This window comes from Paraphaeosphaeria sporulosa (assembly GCF_001642045.1).
Source record: "Paraphaeosphaeria sporulosa strain AP3s5-JAC2a unplaced genomic scaffold CC84scaffold_1, whole genome shotgun sequence".
Lineage (NCBI taxonomy): Eukaryota > Fungi > Ascomycota > Dothideomycetes > Pleosporales > Didymosphaeriaceae > Paraphaeosphaeria > Paraphaeosphaeria sporulosa.
This window is the reverse complement of record NW_017253360.1, coordinates 2,756,873-2,773,597: the sequence shown is the minus strand read 5'-3', so window position 1 is coordinate 2,773,597 and position 16,725 is coordinate 2,756,873. Positions and strand designations below refer to the sequence as shown.

The following is a 16,725-nucleotide window of genomic DNA, read 5'->3' as shown; positions in this document are numbered from 1 at the left end:
AGCATATCAATGTTAAACTTCCAAGTTGACACGCCCTACTCCCAAGAATAGATAAGTTCAAAGAGGAAAGCATCGTTCTCAGCCTTGTCTTTGTCCTCTAGAAACTGGCCGAAGTCCGAGACCCGGAACTTGTCGTCGCGGTCGAAATAATGCAAGAAGTATTTGTAATTCTTCCACTGGCTTGGCTTGATCGCTGTTCCGTCCGGAACTCGGATGTGCGGATCATGGTATGACTTTGGACAATGGCAGGCAGGCGGATTGTCATTATTTGTCAGTATGCAATCTATTTTGTAAAAAGATTGAGTGTCCTTACAAGAGGGTCGGAGTCTGAGTTACGATATTTTGCGTGGCTTGATCGTAGTTGAAGTTATGGGCTGTGTAAGGCTTGCCAGTCTTATTATTGTATTCGGTAGAGAAGATTGTATCCCAATTGTGTTTAGTGACTGTCTTAGAGCACCGTGGAGGTGGATGTTTTGGTTACTTTTGCTATAAGGAATGCTGCAATCGAGATCCAGTCACTCAGCACTCGATAGCAAGCATTGGAGGGCTTCGACGGCGAGTCATCAAAGTATCACTTTCACTCCAAGGGCTCCCAAGGATTCTTAGCATCCAGTGATTAGGGTCTCTCAAATACAAATGCCAAGTCAGTGATGCACTGCACCTGTTGCAATGCCACCAATGCGAGGGCGGTACGATTGGAGCCAGTCAACGCAACGGGATCAGCTGATGTGACTTCTGGAGCAAGCAACTTGAAGTACTTTGGGATTGAGAACTTGAGTGTGATCTTGCTCAGTGAGTTCCACACCGGAATATTCGGGCACTCAAGCACACCATGAAATGTCGAGCAGGACCGAAAGATTTTCCCCGTGCCAGACCATCCAGCGCTCAGGGCTTCTTCCAGCACTTGCATGCTAACCCGGAAGACGGCGTAGTTCGGGTGCGGAAACTCCTTCTTGATGTCCAGCATTTTGTATTATGCACAGTCACTCATGCGGCGGACGCACTCTTTGGACTCTGGGTGGTAGCTCAGAGAACCGAGCACTACACGTTATGCTTGGATGCAGGGGTCGTGGCGAGTTTTCGGACGTATATCGCCTCCGGGGATCCAGAGAAAGATAAGGCGCCGGAGCTCAGCCGGTAAGACCATCAATTGGAAGGTCTTTCCATTCTTCTTCCATCAGATCTGCTGCTTCTAAGAGACATGCAGGAAGCAACACAAAGTCCACTCAGTCGCCCATCGAGTCAGGAGTTGCCTCAGAGGCTCTTTGTTCTGATAATGGTCCCACTGAACCATGATGCGGTCCCGCGTTATTTCAACATTGCGCTTGCGCTCCTTGCTCGTGATTATAATGGAACGTGGAAACTCCTGGCCGCCATACTCGATGGCGTATAGTTTGACTTCAGCAGTGAACGGCCATGGAGATATCAGCATATCAAGTACGCAAGCCACGACACTGACAAACACCGAGCAAGGAAGAATAGTTCGATATGTCAGTGCTATTGCATTGGAGCAAATCGAGAGAGGGAGATATACCTGCAATTCGGAACACATCTGTAGACGAGACTTGACATTTGCTCGGAGAAAATTAAAATGCGGAAAGCGGATCAAGCGAATTGGTTTGCATTGAAAGCTCGATCGACACGGAGCCTCACACAGCTTCTGAGTAGACATTTGGCAGAGGCAAATAACACTACGACCTTGAGCTTCACTGTACGAAGTATGTCTTTTTAGTGCGAACGAGCGAACGCGTTAACAATCTTTGTGATTCTGGTATCCTATATATTCCCGGTACTGCATTTTTCCGTGCCTGACAATAGATCGCGGTGAGTCTACAGTTGACCATTAGACAAGAATCCTTAAGCAAGATAATTGTCTCAGGTGCTGCGCTTGAGAATCCTACAGAGACCTGGTCGTACATGTTGCCGCAGATTGCAAAAGCTCGCGAAAAGTCAAATGTTAATGTTCACACTTTTGTCGTGTCAACAGCGATTCGCTAGCATTGCCGTCTCTGAGCCCGTAAAAAGGCTCCTGGTAGTGTTTCGTAGGAGCTGTGACAAGACCTTCATTCGATTGTATAGATGTGGCATCTTGACCAATAGACAATCGCTGCAAAATCGAGATTCCAATGCCGATCGAGCTGCATCGAGGTAACTGGACTGAGCGTGTCGATGCTTGCGACGTTTTTTTTATGCAACTTGTGTGCCCAGCCTCTCGCGCTAAGTTAGTACATGTGAATGTATATATCTATTCCCTTGGCCCCATCTTCTCGAAATTGACTCCCTTGAAGCTTGGGTCCTGAGAGCCCGAGTCAACGAAAATATCCAATCTTTGAGCTTTGGCCCAACATACGTACGTGCCTCAGTACGTTCGGGCGCAACGACAAGTAAGCTCACAAGTATTTAACAAGTGTGACGCCAGGGGACCGACGGTCGTCAGTGTATTCAAATGTGACAGTAAGTCAACAAGCTCTGAGCAAACAGGAGAAGCTGTGTATGTTCTGTGCCGCCATGTTGCTTCGGCAAAGCAGGTTTGATAGCATAGGTTGGAGCAGAGCGATAGGGAAACAACGGGTTTGGAGGGAAAGGGCAAGCTTAACATTTTCAACAAGCAGGGGGAATCTATAGAACCCGCATCACCATCGCGCCCAACCTCGAACAGCGAGACTATACACAGGAAACGGCCCAAGCTATGCACAAATACCACCCATATATCGCATATGCCCACGTATTCCCCCTTCCAACCACCAACCTCCTCCTAATACCACCCACCACGTAATCATAAAGATACCAGATAAGTATCCTTCCTTATCCATTCCCAGGCCCACCCCCAAAGAAAAACCCATCAAACAGATCCAACCCATTTCCATCACTCCAATCATGCGTCCCATCCCCGAACCCCATGCCAAAGCCCAGATCCTGCAGCGGCCCCGCGGCATCCGTGACGTTAGCGCCACTGCTCGCCCCCTGTACGGGGAACGAATCGAGGAAGTCGAGGTCGTTGAAGGTACCCAGGTCAGGATATGTCGCCGTGATGTTCTGTGCGAACGCATTGTAGGGGAGCTGGTTCGAGAGCTGGTAAGGTGAGGTCATGGGGTTGGGGTTAGGTGTGTGCGACATTAGTGGGGAGATTGTTGTTGTCGAGGATGTGGGTGTGTAGGACTGTTGGTGCTGCGGGGAGGGGAGATTCTGGTGCGGGTATGAGTAGGTTTGTTGCTGTTGTTGGTGATGATGCGAGCGCATCTGTGGAGAGATTTTCAGGTCGGCTGTGAAAGGCTGCATTTGCTGGTGTTCCTGTTTCACCGATTGGGGTGGTGGTGGCGGGCGCATGCTACCCAGCTGGTTTGATATACGGCCGAATGAACGTCGGTCCGTTTCATCTTCCGAGAACAGCTCTTTGAGGTTCATATCGAAGCGGGGTACAGGACGGCGGGCTTGCTGGAAATACCCTGTCGGCTGATGGCCTGACATTTCCGTGTCCGCATCAGATGCAGGTGGGTATGCTGTGTTAGGCGATGTAGCCGGTCCTCTATGGTGGCGCAGTGCTTGAGGCCCAAAGCCTGTTGTTGACATGCACATCTGAATGGTCGCTTTGCTCATGCGATCGAAAGCGTCACGGCATGCTTCTGCAGGTGGGCACTTTTCGATCAAGTCGCCAAGCACGGATGTGGCGGCTAGCACGGTAAAGTCGACATCATCAAGAGACTGTTGAGTGTAGATCGTCAGTACAAGCCGTGATGCAAGTAGGTGCCACAGCAGTGGGATGCAGACTTACTAAGAGACTTCGCACAGCAGGCGAGTGCCACACAGCATACAGGAATGATATCCCTGAACAAGTTAGCCCAAGTAACGCAAGGATAGTGACAGGACTTGCCAGCCATGAATAGATGATGTGTGGCCAAAAACGTGTAGTTGACTAAGCGCACGCGATGTAACTGCCGATATAGTTTGAGGACTTTTTGCCCGGCTTCCGCAACCTTCAAGAAGACAAGCTCCTCGTCTTCCCTCTCGTCGAGACTTATCACTGATGGGCTTCCCACCTCACTGTTGGCGCTGCCAAGTTCACCTGCGAGCCCTGTTGGAACCACCAAACTTTGCCGGTACAACATGATGATGGCCTGCCAGTAGTTGAGTTCCAAAAAGAGCGGAGAAAACTGCACGCCGGCATCCTGCTGGGTCGGCGCCGAGTCTTTCCATTCCAAGAGGCGCCTATCGATGTCGACACGCCAGCTTCGAAACGAGCTAAAGTTGGCCAAGAACGGCGATGGGAGCTTCGTGTGCATGTACTGATTAGCCTGGTTTGTCCCGTTCGCCCTTGCTTGTTGGGCTTGCCGATGTTGTAGCACTTGGAGTATCTCGGACTGGAGCAACCTGAGCCGGAAATAGTGATACGCCACGACCTTGTAGCTGGAACCTCGCAAATGTTCGGGCGGATCTAAGAACCCCTCCTTGGTAATGTATCGATCATCGAGAATGGATGGGAACTCCGTTGTGACAACCTGGTCAGTGATACCGAAGGGCCGTCCGACGCAAGTACTGACAAGTCTGTCGAAAGAATAGACGCACCACCAGAGCCTTCGTCGGAGGTCACGAACCCACTCTCTGCGACCACGCTCCTTGGCATCAATCTTCCCAGCGGTTGCACCCGCAGTTGCATCTTCTTCCTCTTTCACTTCCGCTTTTCCGACAACTTGGTCCTCCGACGCTGAGCCGTCAATCCCCACCCCGTCTTCGTAATGTAACCCAAGATCGACACCTAACCGAACGGCAACCCCGACAATATACCACAGACCTGGCGCAACAGGTCGCAGCAGCGCAAATCCTGCAAGAAGTAACACGGCCTGCAATTCTTCCAAGCCCCCTCCAAAACCGTCGGGTCGTTCCGCGGCGGGTGTACTGCCAAGGAAATTCTCCAAGTGTGTTATAGCGGAAGCGTGATACTCCTCGGGTTGATGCTGTTGGCCTGCAAGTCGCCGCTTCTTGTTTGAGGGTGGCGACATTGGCTTGGATTTTGTTGGCGATGTTGCACCGTCCGATGTCGGCGATTCACCAGAGTCGGAGCTCCCCATGATAATGCCGGCACCGATAGCGAAGACGATATTGAGCATGTATGATTCGCGTGATGTTCTCTGCCCTCCGCCCGATGCGTATACACGCTCGAAGAGCTCCATGAACTCGCCACGATGCAGGATGGGAATCTGCGGATTTGCATGTTCGAAGTAGAGGTCGACCAACCGAGCGCCGAGGTCGCGTTCGGGGAAGGGCGCCTGTTGAAAGGTTGGTTTGGTGTGCAGCCCAAAGAAGCTGTCCCGCATGGAGGTGCCGCCATCTGCTACGTTTGTGGGCAATTGTTTACTGCCTCTTTGACTCCCTCGCTCAGAAGATGATCCGGAAACGGAGCTCTTGACAGCCGCGAACACGACCCTGGCAAAGGATATGCCGGAGGTTGATCCCAGGAAGCGGGGATCGCTTGCGCCCTGCACCGACACCATGCCGATGTTGGACACCAGCTTGGTGAGCTTCTCGCGATCATTGCGATCCTGTTCTTCCTTTGTGAGGCCCGTGTGCGTGGTTGGCGCCCCATTGTGGTGTTTCGGTGCGCCGGCGGCGGATGGGGGTCGTGACGCAGACCCGTTGGCCGGCTGAAAGCTGGGGTTGAATTGCTCGGCGTCGGCGTATGCGATCGAGTTGTCCTGCAGCAGCGACTCCAGATACGCGACTCGCGTCTCCAGATAGTAGACGTAGCTGGGACAGATTAGCCTGCGGGGGCCAGAGAGAGCACGGCGGCGGGCTGGCTCAGTTCCCGCGCAGTTGGCACGAGAGGCGGGCGACGCACCTTCGAGGGATCTCGCGTTTGGTGATGGGGTCGTAGCCAACGCATTTCTGGCTCGCCTTGTCGCAAGAGGCACAGGACGGCAGGCGCTGGTCGCAGCGGTTCTTCCTCAGGCGGCATCTGCACACAGCACACGTAAGCGGCGCGTCCCCTTTCGCAGTGCACGCAATGTCACGGCTGCGATGGGCACGAGGGGCAGCACAGACCTGTTGCAGGCAGAGACGTTGCGGAAGGACGAGGCGGGCGACGCGGTCTGGGCGGGCGACGCGGGCTTCGCCGTCGCTGCGGCTTCGAGAGGCGAGGCAGCGTCCCCGTCGTGAGAAGACTCATCGTGCGCGCGCTTGAGGCCCGTCATCAGGGCGCATCGCAGGGCTCGCGGGCGCTACTCCAGGTCTCGCGGTCGGCGACGCTCAGGTAGCTAGCCCCGCACCGCACATGCACTCTCAAGGCCGGAGGAGTAAGCGACGACGACGGGGGTGCAGCGAACGCGCGGCGTGGAGGAGCAGGACGCGGGATGCTTCCATCTGCGCGGCCACGGGCAACGAGAAGGCAGTGTGGGGAGGAGGCTAGTGGTGGCTGCATCTCTTATCAGCGACCATGTTCGCACACGGCGGAGGGGCGGAAAAGCCGAGGCATCCCGAGCTGCGCGATACAGACCCCAAGGCGACATCCCACTCAGCCTGCCATGGGGGTCGACTTCGCGCGTCCAGGCCAGGTGACGTCCTGCTCCCTGCCGGCGCACGACGGAACGCCGCGGCTCGTCCAGTCCCGCCGTGCCCAGCTCAGCGCCGCCCCAGGCTCGAGTCTGCCCCCACGGGCGCGTCCCCAAGCAACACATTCACTGCACAAATGCACAGCGAACCGGTGTGTTCGCCCCATGCCTCGTGCGGGAACACTGACTCGCACCGTGGCTCCCTGCAACCCAGCACACCGATCAGAAGTTGCCGACACCATGGGACGGCTCTTTGGCCCTCTCCTCGCGAAATAAGCGAAGATATGCTCCCCAAAGTGCGCCAGCCCAGGTACATGATCCTTCAGAGCCTCGAAAGCCTCACTTCATCTCACCGTGACTTGCTGTCAGATTCCTTTGCGAGTCATGTTGTGCTCGCCCTCCGACTGTTTCCCCAACCTGTCACAGGACCCTGCAGTGAACGTCACGACCAAGCTCGCATGTCGTAATAAATATGAACGAGGCATAGCATTGCCCTGGAGCGATCCTTCTATCTAAAAACAGAACTGGACTGAACCAACTGCCCTGGGGGTATTGTAGATCCTTCTTTTCATGCCAACGCCGGGCTTGCTTCCGTGAGCTGCCGATTCTTGTCTATCGCCTGAGATCCCTCTAGTAAATGCTGTCCCGCAGAATTCCGCCCAGATCCGTACCCTGTTTTTACAAAATTGCCCCCTGTAGGAAAAACGCCGGGCCCAGAGGCCTATCCCTTCTAGTTGAAACTGAACAATGACATTGGTGCTGGTATTAATATCCGGTACTTGGTAATGAAAGCATAAACGCCTGTGCTAAATAGTGCGAGATGCAAAGAGGTGTCGTCGTCGTGCGTCGTCGTGTGCCGCTACTTGGGCAGCCGTTCTTCAGCCTCGCCGTCCAGCGTGAGAGTGAGAACCGAGTCGGTGTCAGAGGTGCCGAAACCAGCTTCTTCGTCGTCCGAGGTGCTCGAGTATTGCGTGTTCTTGCGCTTCTCCTGCATCGCAAATGCAGGAGCCCAGCCAATCATGGCAACACCTGCGATGGTCCACCACGCCAGACCTGACATGCCAATCTGTACACCGACCGAGTCAACTGCGCCCGATACCGTGGGACCAAAACCCCTCATCACGCTGGCAGACGCAGCCGCAGCGCCGTTGAGGGTGCCGAGAACTTTCTTGGACGGAGAGGCATTGGCAAGCATGATGGCCAAGGATGGGTAGGAGAGTGCCTGAGCCGTCACCTTCCACACAAGGAGCAACACGATGCCGGGGATACGCATGCTCTTCGGTAGAAGCGCAAGGTAGGGTGCCATGATGTACAGAAATGGGTAGAGCGCAATGGTCAACCAGAATGTTCGTAGGCTTCCGAGTTTCTTGCTGATCCAGGGGAAAATGATGAGCTGGGCAAACATCTGCAGGACACCTTGGATGCTGAGAATAAGACCGTTCGTCTGCGTCGACAAGTGGAATCCGCCAGTGAAGTAGAATGGCAGGTTGCGGTCTTCCCCTCTTGATTCGTCTCGGGACATAAGGATTGGTAGGAGCTGCTCCAACGATATCGTGTGGCTGCAAAGAAAGTCAGTTGACGCTTCAGCCAATCGGAGTTTCACTCACAATGCGAGTATGCCGTAGCACACAATGTTCAGACAGGTTTGCATCGTAAACGCGTCACGGACAGTGGGCGCGCGTACAACCTCCTTCTCGAGCGAGAAAGGAGGCGGTTCACAAATGGATGATCGTGAGCTGCACAACGTCGGCGAGCTGTCAGTGCTCCTGTACGCCGTTGCGTCGTCATCTCCCAACATGGCGCTCATCTCGTCCAAAGATGCATCCTTGTCGCTCAAGGGCTCGTATGCAGGTTGTCCCCACACTTTGCGGAGAAGCCACTGGCCCAGCTCGGTACCGCGGTCATGGTCGTACTTGCGATCCTCGTGGGTCTCTTCGAGGAATAGGAAGCCCACGGTAAGTCCAAACGCAACTACTGCTGTGCAGACAAGGTTCGGAAGCAGGTACGGGAACGTCTCGAAAATGGTGCCTTCGAACCAGGCAGGAAGAGACAGGGCGGGACGAGCGAGAATTCCGCCGAGCGATGCGCCGACAATGGTGCTACAGAAGAGCGGTCAGTGTTGCGTCCCAATTTCTCGTTCAGGGGAAACACGTACCCAAGGCACCAGACAGAAGGCATTATCGAATACGCGCGCGCTGTGCACCAGAGTCAGCGCGCCATCCCAGATCGCCGAAACAATAAACTTACGCTGGTGCTTCTCCACCGTTACCAGTTCTGCGACGGTAGTCTGAAGAACGCCGATGTTCCTGCATCCGCGTTAGCGAGCGCTTACGGCACGCGATCCCGCGAAATGACCTCACCCATTGAGTGCTCCGCCCAATGCCCGCGCAAGCATGGCAACGGGCAGCGATTGTGCGAAGCCAAACAGAAGCATGCTCAAGCCGGTTCCGAACAGCCCGCCAAGGAGAACCTTCTTGCGCCCGATCCGATCGCTGAGCCGGCCCCAGAAGATGCCGCTCATGCACTCCATGAATGCGAAAGCTGAAGTGATCATGCCGACATACATGGAGACCTTGCTCTCATCGTCTGTGATTTTGAAGTCTTTGACCATGTAGTAGGCGTACGGGAAGATGGACATGAATGCAATTGGCTCGCATATCCGGCACAGGGCTATGGACATGTTAGGATGTATTATTGGAGCAAAGCGAATGCAAACTTGCCCAGTATCGCCAATTGCCTATAAGGAAATGGTGTGTTGTCTGGGGAATGGGTAGAGACCCCGCCATGGCGAGCCATTGTGTTTGTGTAGACGCTGTAGGGCGACGGAGGTGGTGAGGTAGGAGAGGGGCGCAAGGGCTAAGGATAGGTATGAAGCAGTTGAAGAGACCAGCGATACATATGCAATGTGTCAGGCGACGACACTAGTGCTTGGGGTGTTTAGAAGGGGTCAGTGTGTTATGAGGCGGGTGTCAGAAGTTATATACGACAAGAGGAAGATTTAAGTGGCGCTGTGTGAGCGGGTAGACCGCTGCTAGGGACAAGGATACCAGCAGCGGGGAGGAAACGGGGAAGCAGGCGGTGATTGTTGTGGAAGTGGATACGTCGTAATGGGCGGATAGGAACAGCGGGAGGACCAGCACATGTAATCGAGCGCGGAACTGCGCCTGGGACAAAGCATGGTCATAATCGTGTCAGTAGGGCGCCAGAAAAGTTGTGCTGGCACTCGACCAGTCCAATACCACCGTACATGGCTTTGTGACTCCAAGCCAACGGAATGCGCGCCTGTGAGCCCGAGATGAGGCAAGACTGGGCTCGCTGCCCCTGAACGTGGGCCAGGGCCATGGAAGCTTCTTAGCACACAGGGCCGGGGCCGGCTTGAGCGGAACCAAGGCATTGGAGGTGCTACGGGCAACCGAGTAAGGTGGACCAGGGTAGCAAGTGTGAGCGTTGAGCGACGAAGTGGCATGACAGAACTCGCGAAGAGAAGATCACCACGCACGTCCCGGCAAAGCATGTAGGCTGGGACTAGTCAAAACCCGCGGAAGCGGACAGGTTCCTAGGCTGCAGCAGGCCCATCAGCGCACCACGCATCATGCAAGGGTTCCCTGCCGCTACCTGACAAAGACTGAACGTCGTGCCGACCGTCTCTGGCCGCTCTGAAGCCGCAACCGGAGACGGAAGCTATTTCAGCTTCCCCGGGGGCAAACATGAATTCTCACGGTCCGACGGCCTTTATTCGCTCCTCGACTAGACCACCGGCGGCGTTGCAGCTGGCTCAGGGGCAACCACCAGTGCGCAGGATCATCGAAATCTTTGACAGCGAGCGAGTCAGAGCGCGGAGCAGTCGGCTTATTCTTTTTTTATTAAGAAACATGCCCCGCGAATCGGTTCGGGATCATGCTGCCTCTTGGGTGGTGACAGCAGAGGGGGCGCGGCAGCATACAAAATGGCGGTGTATACCAACCTGTCGACTCGACGACTGTGCCCAACGACGGCTGCCGGCAACCCCGCGGCATGTTGTTATGCATCGTGATGTGACAGATGACCATGGAGGATAGCTTCGCCGGTCGCGACGCGAGTCGCGCTCCTGTCAGCCAACGTGGGAGGATTCAGAACCTCTCGTGTCGTCTCGCCGCCCTGATTTGCGTCTTATCCACGCACGCGGTCAGCGTCGTCCGCAGGCAGTCTGCCCTGTCGCGTTGTCGTAGCCACCAGGGCGGACACGGCCACGGCTTGCCCATCGTGCCGAGCCGTCATCAGCGACCACGACTCCATGATGCGGCCCACGATAGCATCAGCTGACAGGTGCGCGTTGGCTGTGTGCGGCGGCGCTGGACTTGTCGCCTGGGTTGCGGGCGGCTCGTCATCGCGGGGCCCGGAAGGTCTTCCGCCGCGTGTCGCAAGACGGTCGCGACCAGCTCTCAAGGAGAGTTTGCGCGGCGAGACAGACCAAAGTGGTAAGCATAACGGCTGTTTGGCAGCGAGTGGAGCCGGCAGTGCGGCGGTGTGGACGTAAGGCTGGCTGTTGCAGGGCAGGACCGGGGTTGCTTGCAGGGCCACGCGAGATTGACACGATGCACAGGGGTAGCGGGCTAGCGTCGAAGAAACTGAGACGGCCAGTGTTCTTAGCGGCTTCTGGACTCGAAACCACGACGCCAGGCCCGCGGTCCTCGCTGTGTGATTGCTGCCAGAATCCTCCGACGGGCGCAGCGCTAATCGTGACGCTGGTCGACTGCTCAGCACGCGTGCGAGGGCAAGCACGGCCGGCCTGCCACGAAACGGACGCTGGGGGCTGGGCTGGCCGGGCGTTCGCCGCGCTCCCCAGCACCGCACCGTGACCAGCCCGCGACACGCTGGAGGACCTCCACCTGGGCAGGGGAGCCGCCCGCGCCCCGACGTCTCGACGATGGCAGGTGACCTCACTCCAGACCCGAGTCGGCGGGCCCGCCATTCCGAGTCGTTGGCTCGTGTGGATTGCGGACGTCACCAAGCGCTCCTGCGAGTGCGCCAGCTCTTCACGAGCCACGTGACTGAATTTCGGCCACTGCCCAGCCGTTGCACCTGTGCGCGGAAGGTCGCTTGCCATGTTGCTTCTTCGGGCGCTCGTTTCATTTGACCATTCGCACCCGCGCACGTCGAGTGCGGCGAGTTACACGGCGTGTGTTGCGTGCAAGCGGACCAGGACTATCGCAACCGGCCCTGGCACAAATGTCCCCAGCTCGCTGTTGCAAGTCTCAATAGCGCTCAACCAAGGCGCAGGACCTCGCCTGTAGCCTGCATTTGAGGATACATCACTTTTTTTGGTGCCACACAGCAGCGCTGTGGCGATTGGCGCGCGCCATGACACAGCAGATTGTCGAGCCTGTTGGCAGATTGCTCATCTAGTTCCTGCAGCCACGGTGCAGGTAGCCTTGCTGCGACGGGAGCCCAACATGGAAGCGACCGGTAGACAAGCGCCGTTCCTGGTATCGGGCGCGGTGCATCGTTTCGATTATCGTGAAAGACGGTGTCTGCAAGTGACCGACTGACCAGAAACCAGGCTTCGACGACAGGGCGCCTCCATCATGGTTCCGGTGAGACGAGCGTCTTCTCCACGGGCGTGCTGCCACGTCGTCGAGCTAGCAAGGCGTACTGTACGCAGATGCCCGACGGTGGTGAGCGCCTGAGTCTTGGACAGATCTCACGTAGATGGGAAACTTGGACAACTCTACACCGGCGTGGGGACGCTGGTGGTGTGCGATGCGACTGGCCCGAAGACGCGCCAAGCCGATCTGCAAGCTAACGCAGCGGGGATAGGCGCAACCCATCCCACACTCCCTCACCGCTAGCATCTCTCGACACCGCTGGCATCATGTCTCTACCCGTATCGTCACCAGCGCTCATCTCCTTCCGGCGGCAGCAGCTGCTTGTCGAGTTGTGAGTTGCAACGTTGGCATTCTGCGCTGGCGCCTAACAGTGCACAGCTCCAGTCTGCGACATGCCCAACTCGACGGTGTCTTCGTGAGCATCACGCCCGGCGACCCTACCTTGTGGGTCGGCGTCATCTTTGTGCGAAAAGGTACTTGATATCTGCCCGGCCAGTCGGCCCCATGTCGCTGTCTTCGCCATCCAACCCATCGGCAAATGTTCACCATGCACAGGGCCCTATGCTCCCGCAGTGCTGCGTTTTCAAATCTCATTTCCGCCCAACTACCCTTCTTTGCCCCCCCTCGTGACCTTCTCAACCGATGTTTTTCACCCACTGCTCACGCCACTCACCACGTATACGTACACCACCGGATCGTCAGACACAGACACTGTGAGTGCAACTGACGAAGAACGACTCCCTCCCGGTGGCTTCAGTCTTCGACACGGCTTCCCGCAGTGGTTCGGACGCGCACGGCGGTCCGCAGCAAGTTCCCGCAATGTAAGCGGGTCGGGCCTAGGTACGCCCGCGCAAAGTTACACGCCTGTACAGTCAGACGGCAGAGACGGCGCCCCATCCCCGTTGGATCTGACTGGCCTTGCCGCAAAGCCTGTGTCTATGGTGGGGGTACTAGACTACATTCGTAGCACCTTCAGTGAAGAGCAGGTACTTGACTCAATCGCAATTGAAGCAGCAGCAAACCCCAGCGCGTACCATGCTTGGCGCGCCTACCGCGCATCTGCGCCACAGACCCAGCTTTCGTCGCCTACGTCAACCACAGCGGACTCTCAAGGGAGCTCGCAAGGACGGGCAACTGGAGGTTCTACACTGGTCAGGAATCGTCGACCCGGAGAGTGGAACTGGGAGGGTGTGTGGGAGGAACGCGTTAGGAAAGCCGTCAGAGCCAGCCTTTCAGAGCCTGTCCTCTTTGGCGGAGCAGCAAGCGAAGATATTGTTTGTCAATCTCTCACCGTGTGATGATCAAATAGCGCTGACGTGACGACAGATTCGCTTCCGCAACAGCGACGAAGAGTCTGCGGTGAGAATCCAAAGGCAGCTGGAGGCGGTTGCTTCAAGGACGGTAGAATTATAGATACGAGCAGGCAGCGATCAAGCTCTGTGTGCTACAAAGGCTCTGTGCAACACCGATATCTACAATGCTTGTCTCGGGGTGACAAGAGTGCTCTGAGAGCGATCCGATTATCGGTCAATGCATGATACCCCAGAAGGAACGATTTATGAGTGCACATTGGGTATGGGCGGGAATAGGAAGGCACGGTGAGTTCCGAGTAGCTACCCACTTTCAGCCTCCTAAGCGTAGTTTCCTGATGAATGTCTGCACACATTGACAAGTTCGCCCTATTCCGATCCCCATCTTAACAGTGTTTCCTTTCGATCTACCATTTTCATACCGCAATGGTTTAACTTGCAGCGCGGCGTCGTCTTGTTCTCATTACTGCGTGTCATCGTCATCCCTATCTCGGAACATTCTTCGTGGTAACGCTCTGTGCATGCTTTACGGTCTCTGGTATATCTGGCGACGGCACAACGGCGGGACATCAATCGAGCGTCGAGACAGGACTAATTCTGGCTGTATAGCCGTAGCGCTACGCTTGACTCATCGGCTGTCTGGCGTGAGCTTGAGTGAAGGGGCTTTGAGGCCGTTTGATTGGAACCCGCCAGGCAATGCGTGAAGGCATGGCTTCGAAACAATCAGTTGTTGTGTTGCCGCCAGTTACCAACCCCAACCTCTTCCCCTCACCTCTGCACATCCGAAAAAAGCCGCGCAGAGCGACCTTTTATCGCCGCATCATCCATAAGTCACTCTACAAGCTCCAGGATGAAGCCGTGTACGGTCCTCTAGACGACATCATCACCGAGATAACAAGCGACATTTGGGCGTCACCGTCTGAGTGGAATCTTGATTCAACGCTACGTGGGCTGGCGGAGCCGCTTGGAAAGTACTTCGAGGGACACAATCCACTGAAAGCAGCGTCAACTTGTACTGTCAGTACGGTGATGCCACTCCCTGTCAGTACGGTGATGCCACTCCCTGTCAGCCGTATTCCCAGCAATCAACCTCTGACGATACGGAAAAACAGGAGTAGCAGATCAACAGCATCGGAATCAAGTGCGACCTACTCCATCATGGCCATTTCGCGAAGTAGCAATGGCAACGAAGCCTCCGACTCTAGTAAGGTATGTGCCAACTTGACCTCGCCGCCCACACCGTGGGCGCAGGTGGACGCGCTCTCACGCCCTGAGCCTGAGCCAACCTCATTCAACCTAACGATCTGTCCGGCCCAAACTCCCGCGCAACAGGCTCTCGAGGAAGTGCAACATGCTGAAGAACCAAAATTGGCGAAGCGGCGCTCGTCCCGCGCTCGTCTATTCCCTGGTGGTCTCACTCGACTTCTGCGATCAAGCAGTGACGCGAAAGCTGCCGAGCTGCCGACTTGCGCGGAAGACTGCAATAGTGACGGTGGCAATAATTCGGGGCTTCCCAGCACTGATGCTTCTAAGTGAGTTTTACACCAAGACGCCCCTATCTGTTGCCGACTTAATACGTAGCAGCGATGCCAGCATAAGTTGCATGATCAAGCAGGTAGCGCGGGGACTTCCCTCGCCGCTAGGGAACCGACATGACATGGACGTGATCGAGGCTCACGAAGCTCCTCGAATGCCGTTAACTCTGAAGACAACCATCAACGTCTTGTCGGAGATAAAAGTTTTTGGGCCAGAACAGAGTCAAGAGTTCTGGGCGAGCATCGAAATCGAGGGGGTACTACACAATCGTCGTAGACTTGTGGACTCGAATATCGATGTTGTCTTCGTTGTGGACAACGGATACTATGTCAGTAAAGACAGCCTCGCGCGTGCCCTCGAAGCAGCTGCTGGAGGGCTTCACCAGCTTGATCGCGGTGATCGTGTTGCTCTTTACACTACCCACTGCACGCATGGCTCAGTGGCGAGCACGGTTCCAGACAAACTACTTCCGTTACGTCCAGTATGTTCAGCAACTGAGGAGATTTTCCGCCATTTGACCCTGGACATTGAGAAGTGCGGCACTCAAGCCTGGCATCCGCCGCGTCCAACTCCACCTATGTCCAACGTCATTTTGGCGATCGCAAAGTCCTTGGACAAGGAATTGCCAAAGCACGAGCGCTGTCATGTAATCATTTTGTCTCCGGTCGTTGACGTACTGCATACCGTATCAGACACACTCCCGAACATGTATGTCCACCAGATCAACTCTGCCGTGCTACCGTTCATTCGAAACGAGGAGCATAGGGAGACGTGTTGTAGGAACGTCTTTGTGAGCAATTGGACTCATTACCAATCAATCCCTGGCCGCATCAAGCAGATCATTCTTCAAGCACGCTCCGAATGTCCAGTCGAAAATATCAAAGATATACATATAGACCTTCGGCCAAAAAGCGGCTGTGAGGTACTTGAGATTGACGGTCCTACTACAATGAGTACTCTTCGATCTGGACAAGCCTTTTGCTTTCTTGTCCGTCTTCGTGTCGCACCGGCACAGACGCAAGAGCTTTGTGAATCCCCTGAGGATCCACTTCTGCAGCATAGCTTGGAAGCCACGAACTTGCGACAAGAAATATACGCAACCAAAAAGCTTGATGCTAAGCTCGCCCATCTCGTCTCAGTCCAGATCTTCTACAAGAGCAACTTGAATCCTCCAGGTACTTGGTCATACACCGAAGCTCCCTTGGTCGCTGTTGCAAAGCTCGGTAGGCTAGCGCCTCCACACGATCTCGGGTTGGATGTCTTCAAACGCCGTGTTTTCCATAACCTCAAGAGCCTCGACAATGAAGCGGCAAGGAAACAAGCGGAGAACCTAGCTATGGGCATTCCCGATGACCGTGATGACTTGAAGCAAGTCGTCCATTGCATGGCGAAAGAATTACATTGGCATAACGCAGTCCTTGAGTATGAGGCTTTGTCTCGGCAGAAGCTACCTTCGTGTACTGGGCCAATAGGTAAAGACCTTGTGATCCATACAGACTAAGATGACACTAATTCATTGATCACGTAGAGATCGCGTCAGCCGAGCATCACGGGCATATCCAGGCAATGCTGGATGCGCTGATGGACAAACGCAAAGGCATGGCTGCCATCTGATGGAGACGCTTTGGGTTTCCGAGTTGGCCGGTTCCTTTGATTGGTGTACAAGAACTCTGGTTTTCAGCGAGAGTAGCTTTGGTACGCTTGGTTACGATAATGTATTAATCACATCTCCACGCTTCCCCATGGAAGATG

General features: G+C 55.3%; 5 protein-coding genes across 5 annotated transcripts; 2 read left to right on the top strand and 3 right to left on the bottom strand.

Annotated features, from left to right (window-relative positions):
- Positions 1-2,575: 2,575 nt before the first annotated feature.
- On the bottom strand, positions 2,576-6,510 carry CC84DRAFT_1159501 (uncharacterized protein). The gene is made up of 5 exons (XM_018177250.1): positions 6,037-6,510; positions 5,834-5,950; positions 3,872-5,742; positions 3,773-3,825; positions 2,576-3,702 (listed from the first exon to the last, which is right to left on the bottom strand). Exons 1-5 carry the CDS (start codon positions 6,183-6,185, stop codon positions 2,806-2,808), a joined length of 3,087 nt encoding a protein of 1,028 aa, XP_018042507.1. The 5' UTR covers positions 6,186-6,510; the 3' UTR covers positions 2,576-2,805.
- Positions 6,511-7,022: 512 nt separating this feature from the next.
- Positions 7,023-9,632, bottom strand: CC84DRAFT_1108225 (MFS general substrate transporter). Its single transcript, XM_018175196.1, has 6 exons — positions 9,263-9,632; positions 8,903-9,212; positions 8,790-8,848; positions 8,698-8,737; positions 8,150-8,641; positions 7,023-8,101 (listed from the first exon to the last, which is right to left on the bottom strand). Exons 1-6 carry the CDS (start codon positions 9,336-9,338, stop codon positions 7,402-7,404), a joined length of 1,677 nt encoding a protein of 558 aa, XP_018042506.1. The 5' UTR covers positions 9,339-9,632; the 3' UTR covers positions 7,023-7,401.
- A 1,085-nt stretch (positions 9,633-10,717) lies between these two features.
- CC84DRAFT_1226079 (uncharacterized protein) lies at positions 10,718-11,628 on the bottom strand (the record flags this gene model as incomplete). The annotated part of the gene is made up of 2 exons (XM_018183582.1): positions 10,718-10,960; positions 10,993-11,628. The coding sequence occupies 2 exons, from the start codon at positions 11,626-11,628 to the stop codon at positions 10,799-10,801; spliced, it is 798 nt and encodes a 265-aa protein (XP_018042505.1). The 3' UTR covers positions 10,718-10,798.
- Positions 11,629-12,156: 528 nt separating this feature from the next.
- CC84DRAFT_1159497 (uncharacterized protein) lies at positions 12,157-13,798 on the top strand. Its single transcript, XM_018177249.1, has 4 exons — positions 12,157-12,458; positions 12,506-12,600; positions 12,683-13,401; positions 13,454-13,798. The coding sequence occupies exons 1-4, from the start codon at positions 12,394-12,396 to the stop codon at positions 13,538-13,540; spliced, it is 966 nt and encodes a 321-aa protein (XP_018042504.1). The 5' UTR covers positions 12,157-12,393; the 3' UTR covers positions 13,541-13,798.
- Positions 13,799-14,196: 398 nt separating this feature from the next.
- CC84DRAFT_1067519 (uncharacterized protein) lies at positions 14,197-16,444 on the top strand (the record flags this gene model as incomplete). Its single annotated transcript, XM_018173644.1, has 3 exons — positions 14,197-14,408; positions 14,460-14,969; positions 15,022-16,444. Coding segments are annotated over 3 exons (2,145 nt in total), but the record flags the coding sequence as incomplete, so codon positions are not given.
- Positions 16,445-16,725: the final 281 nt, after the last annotated feature.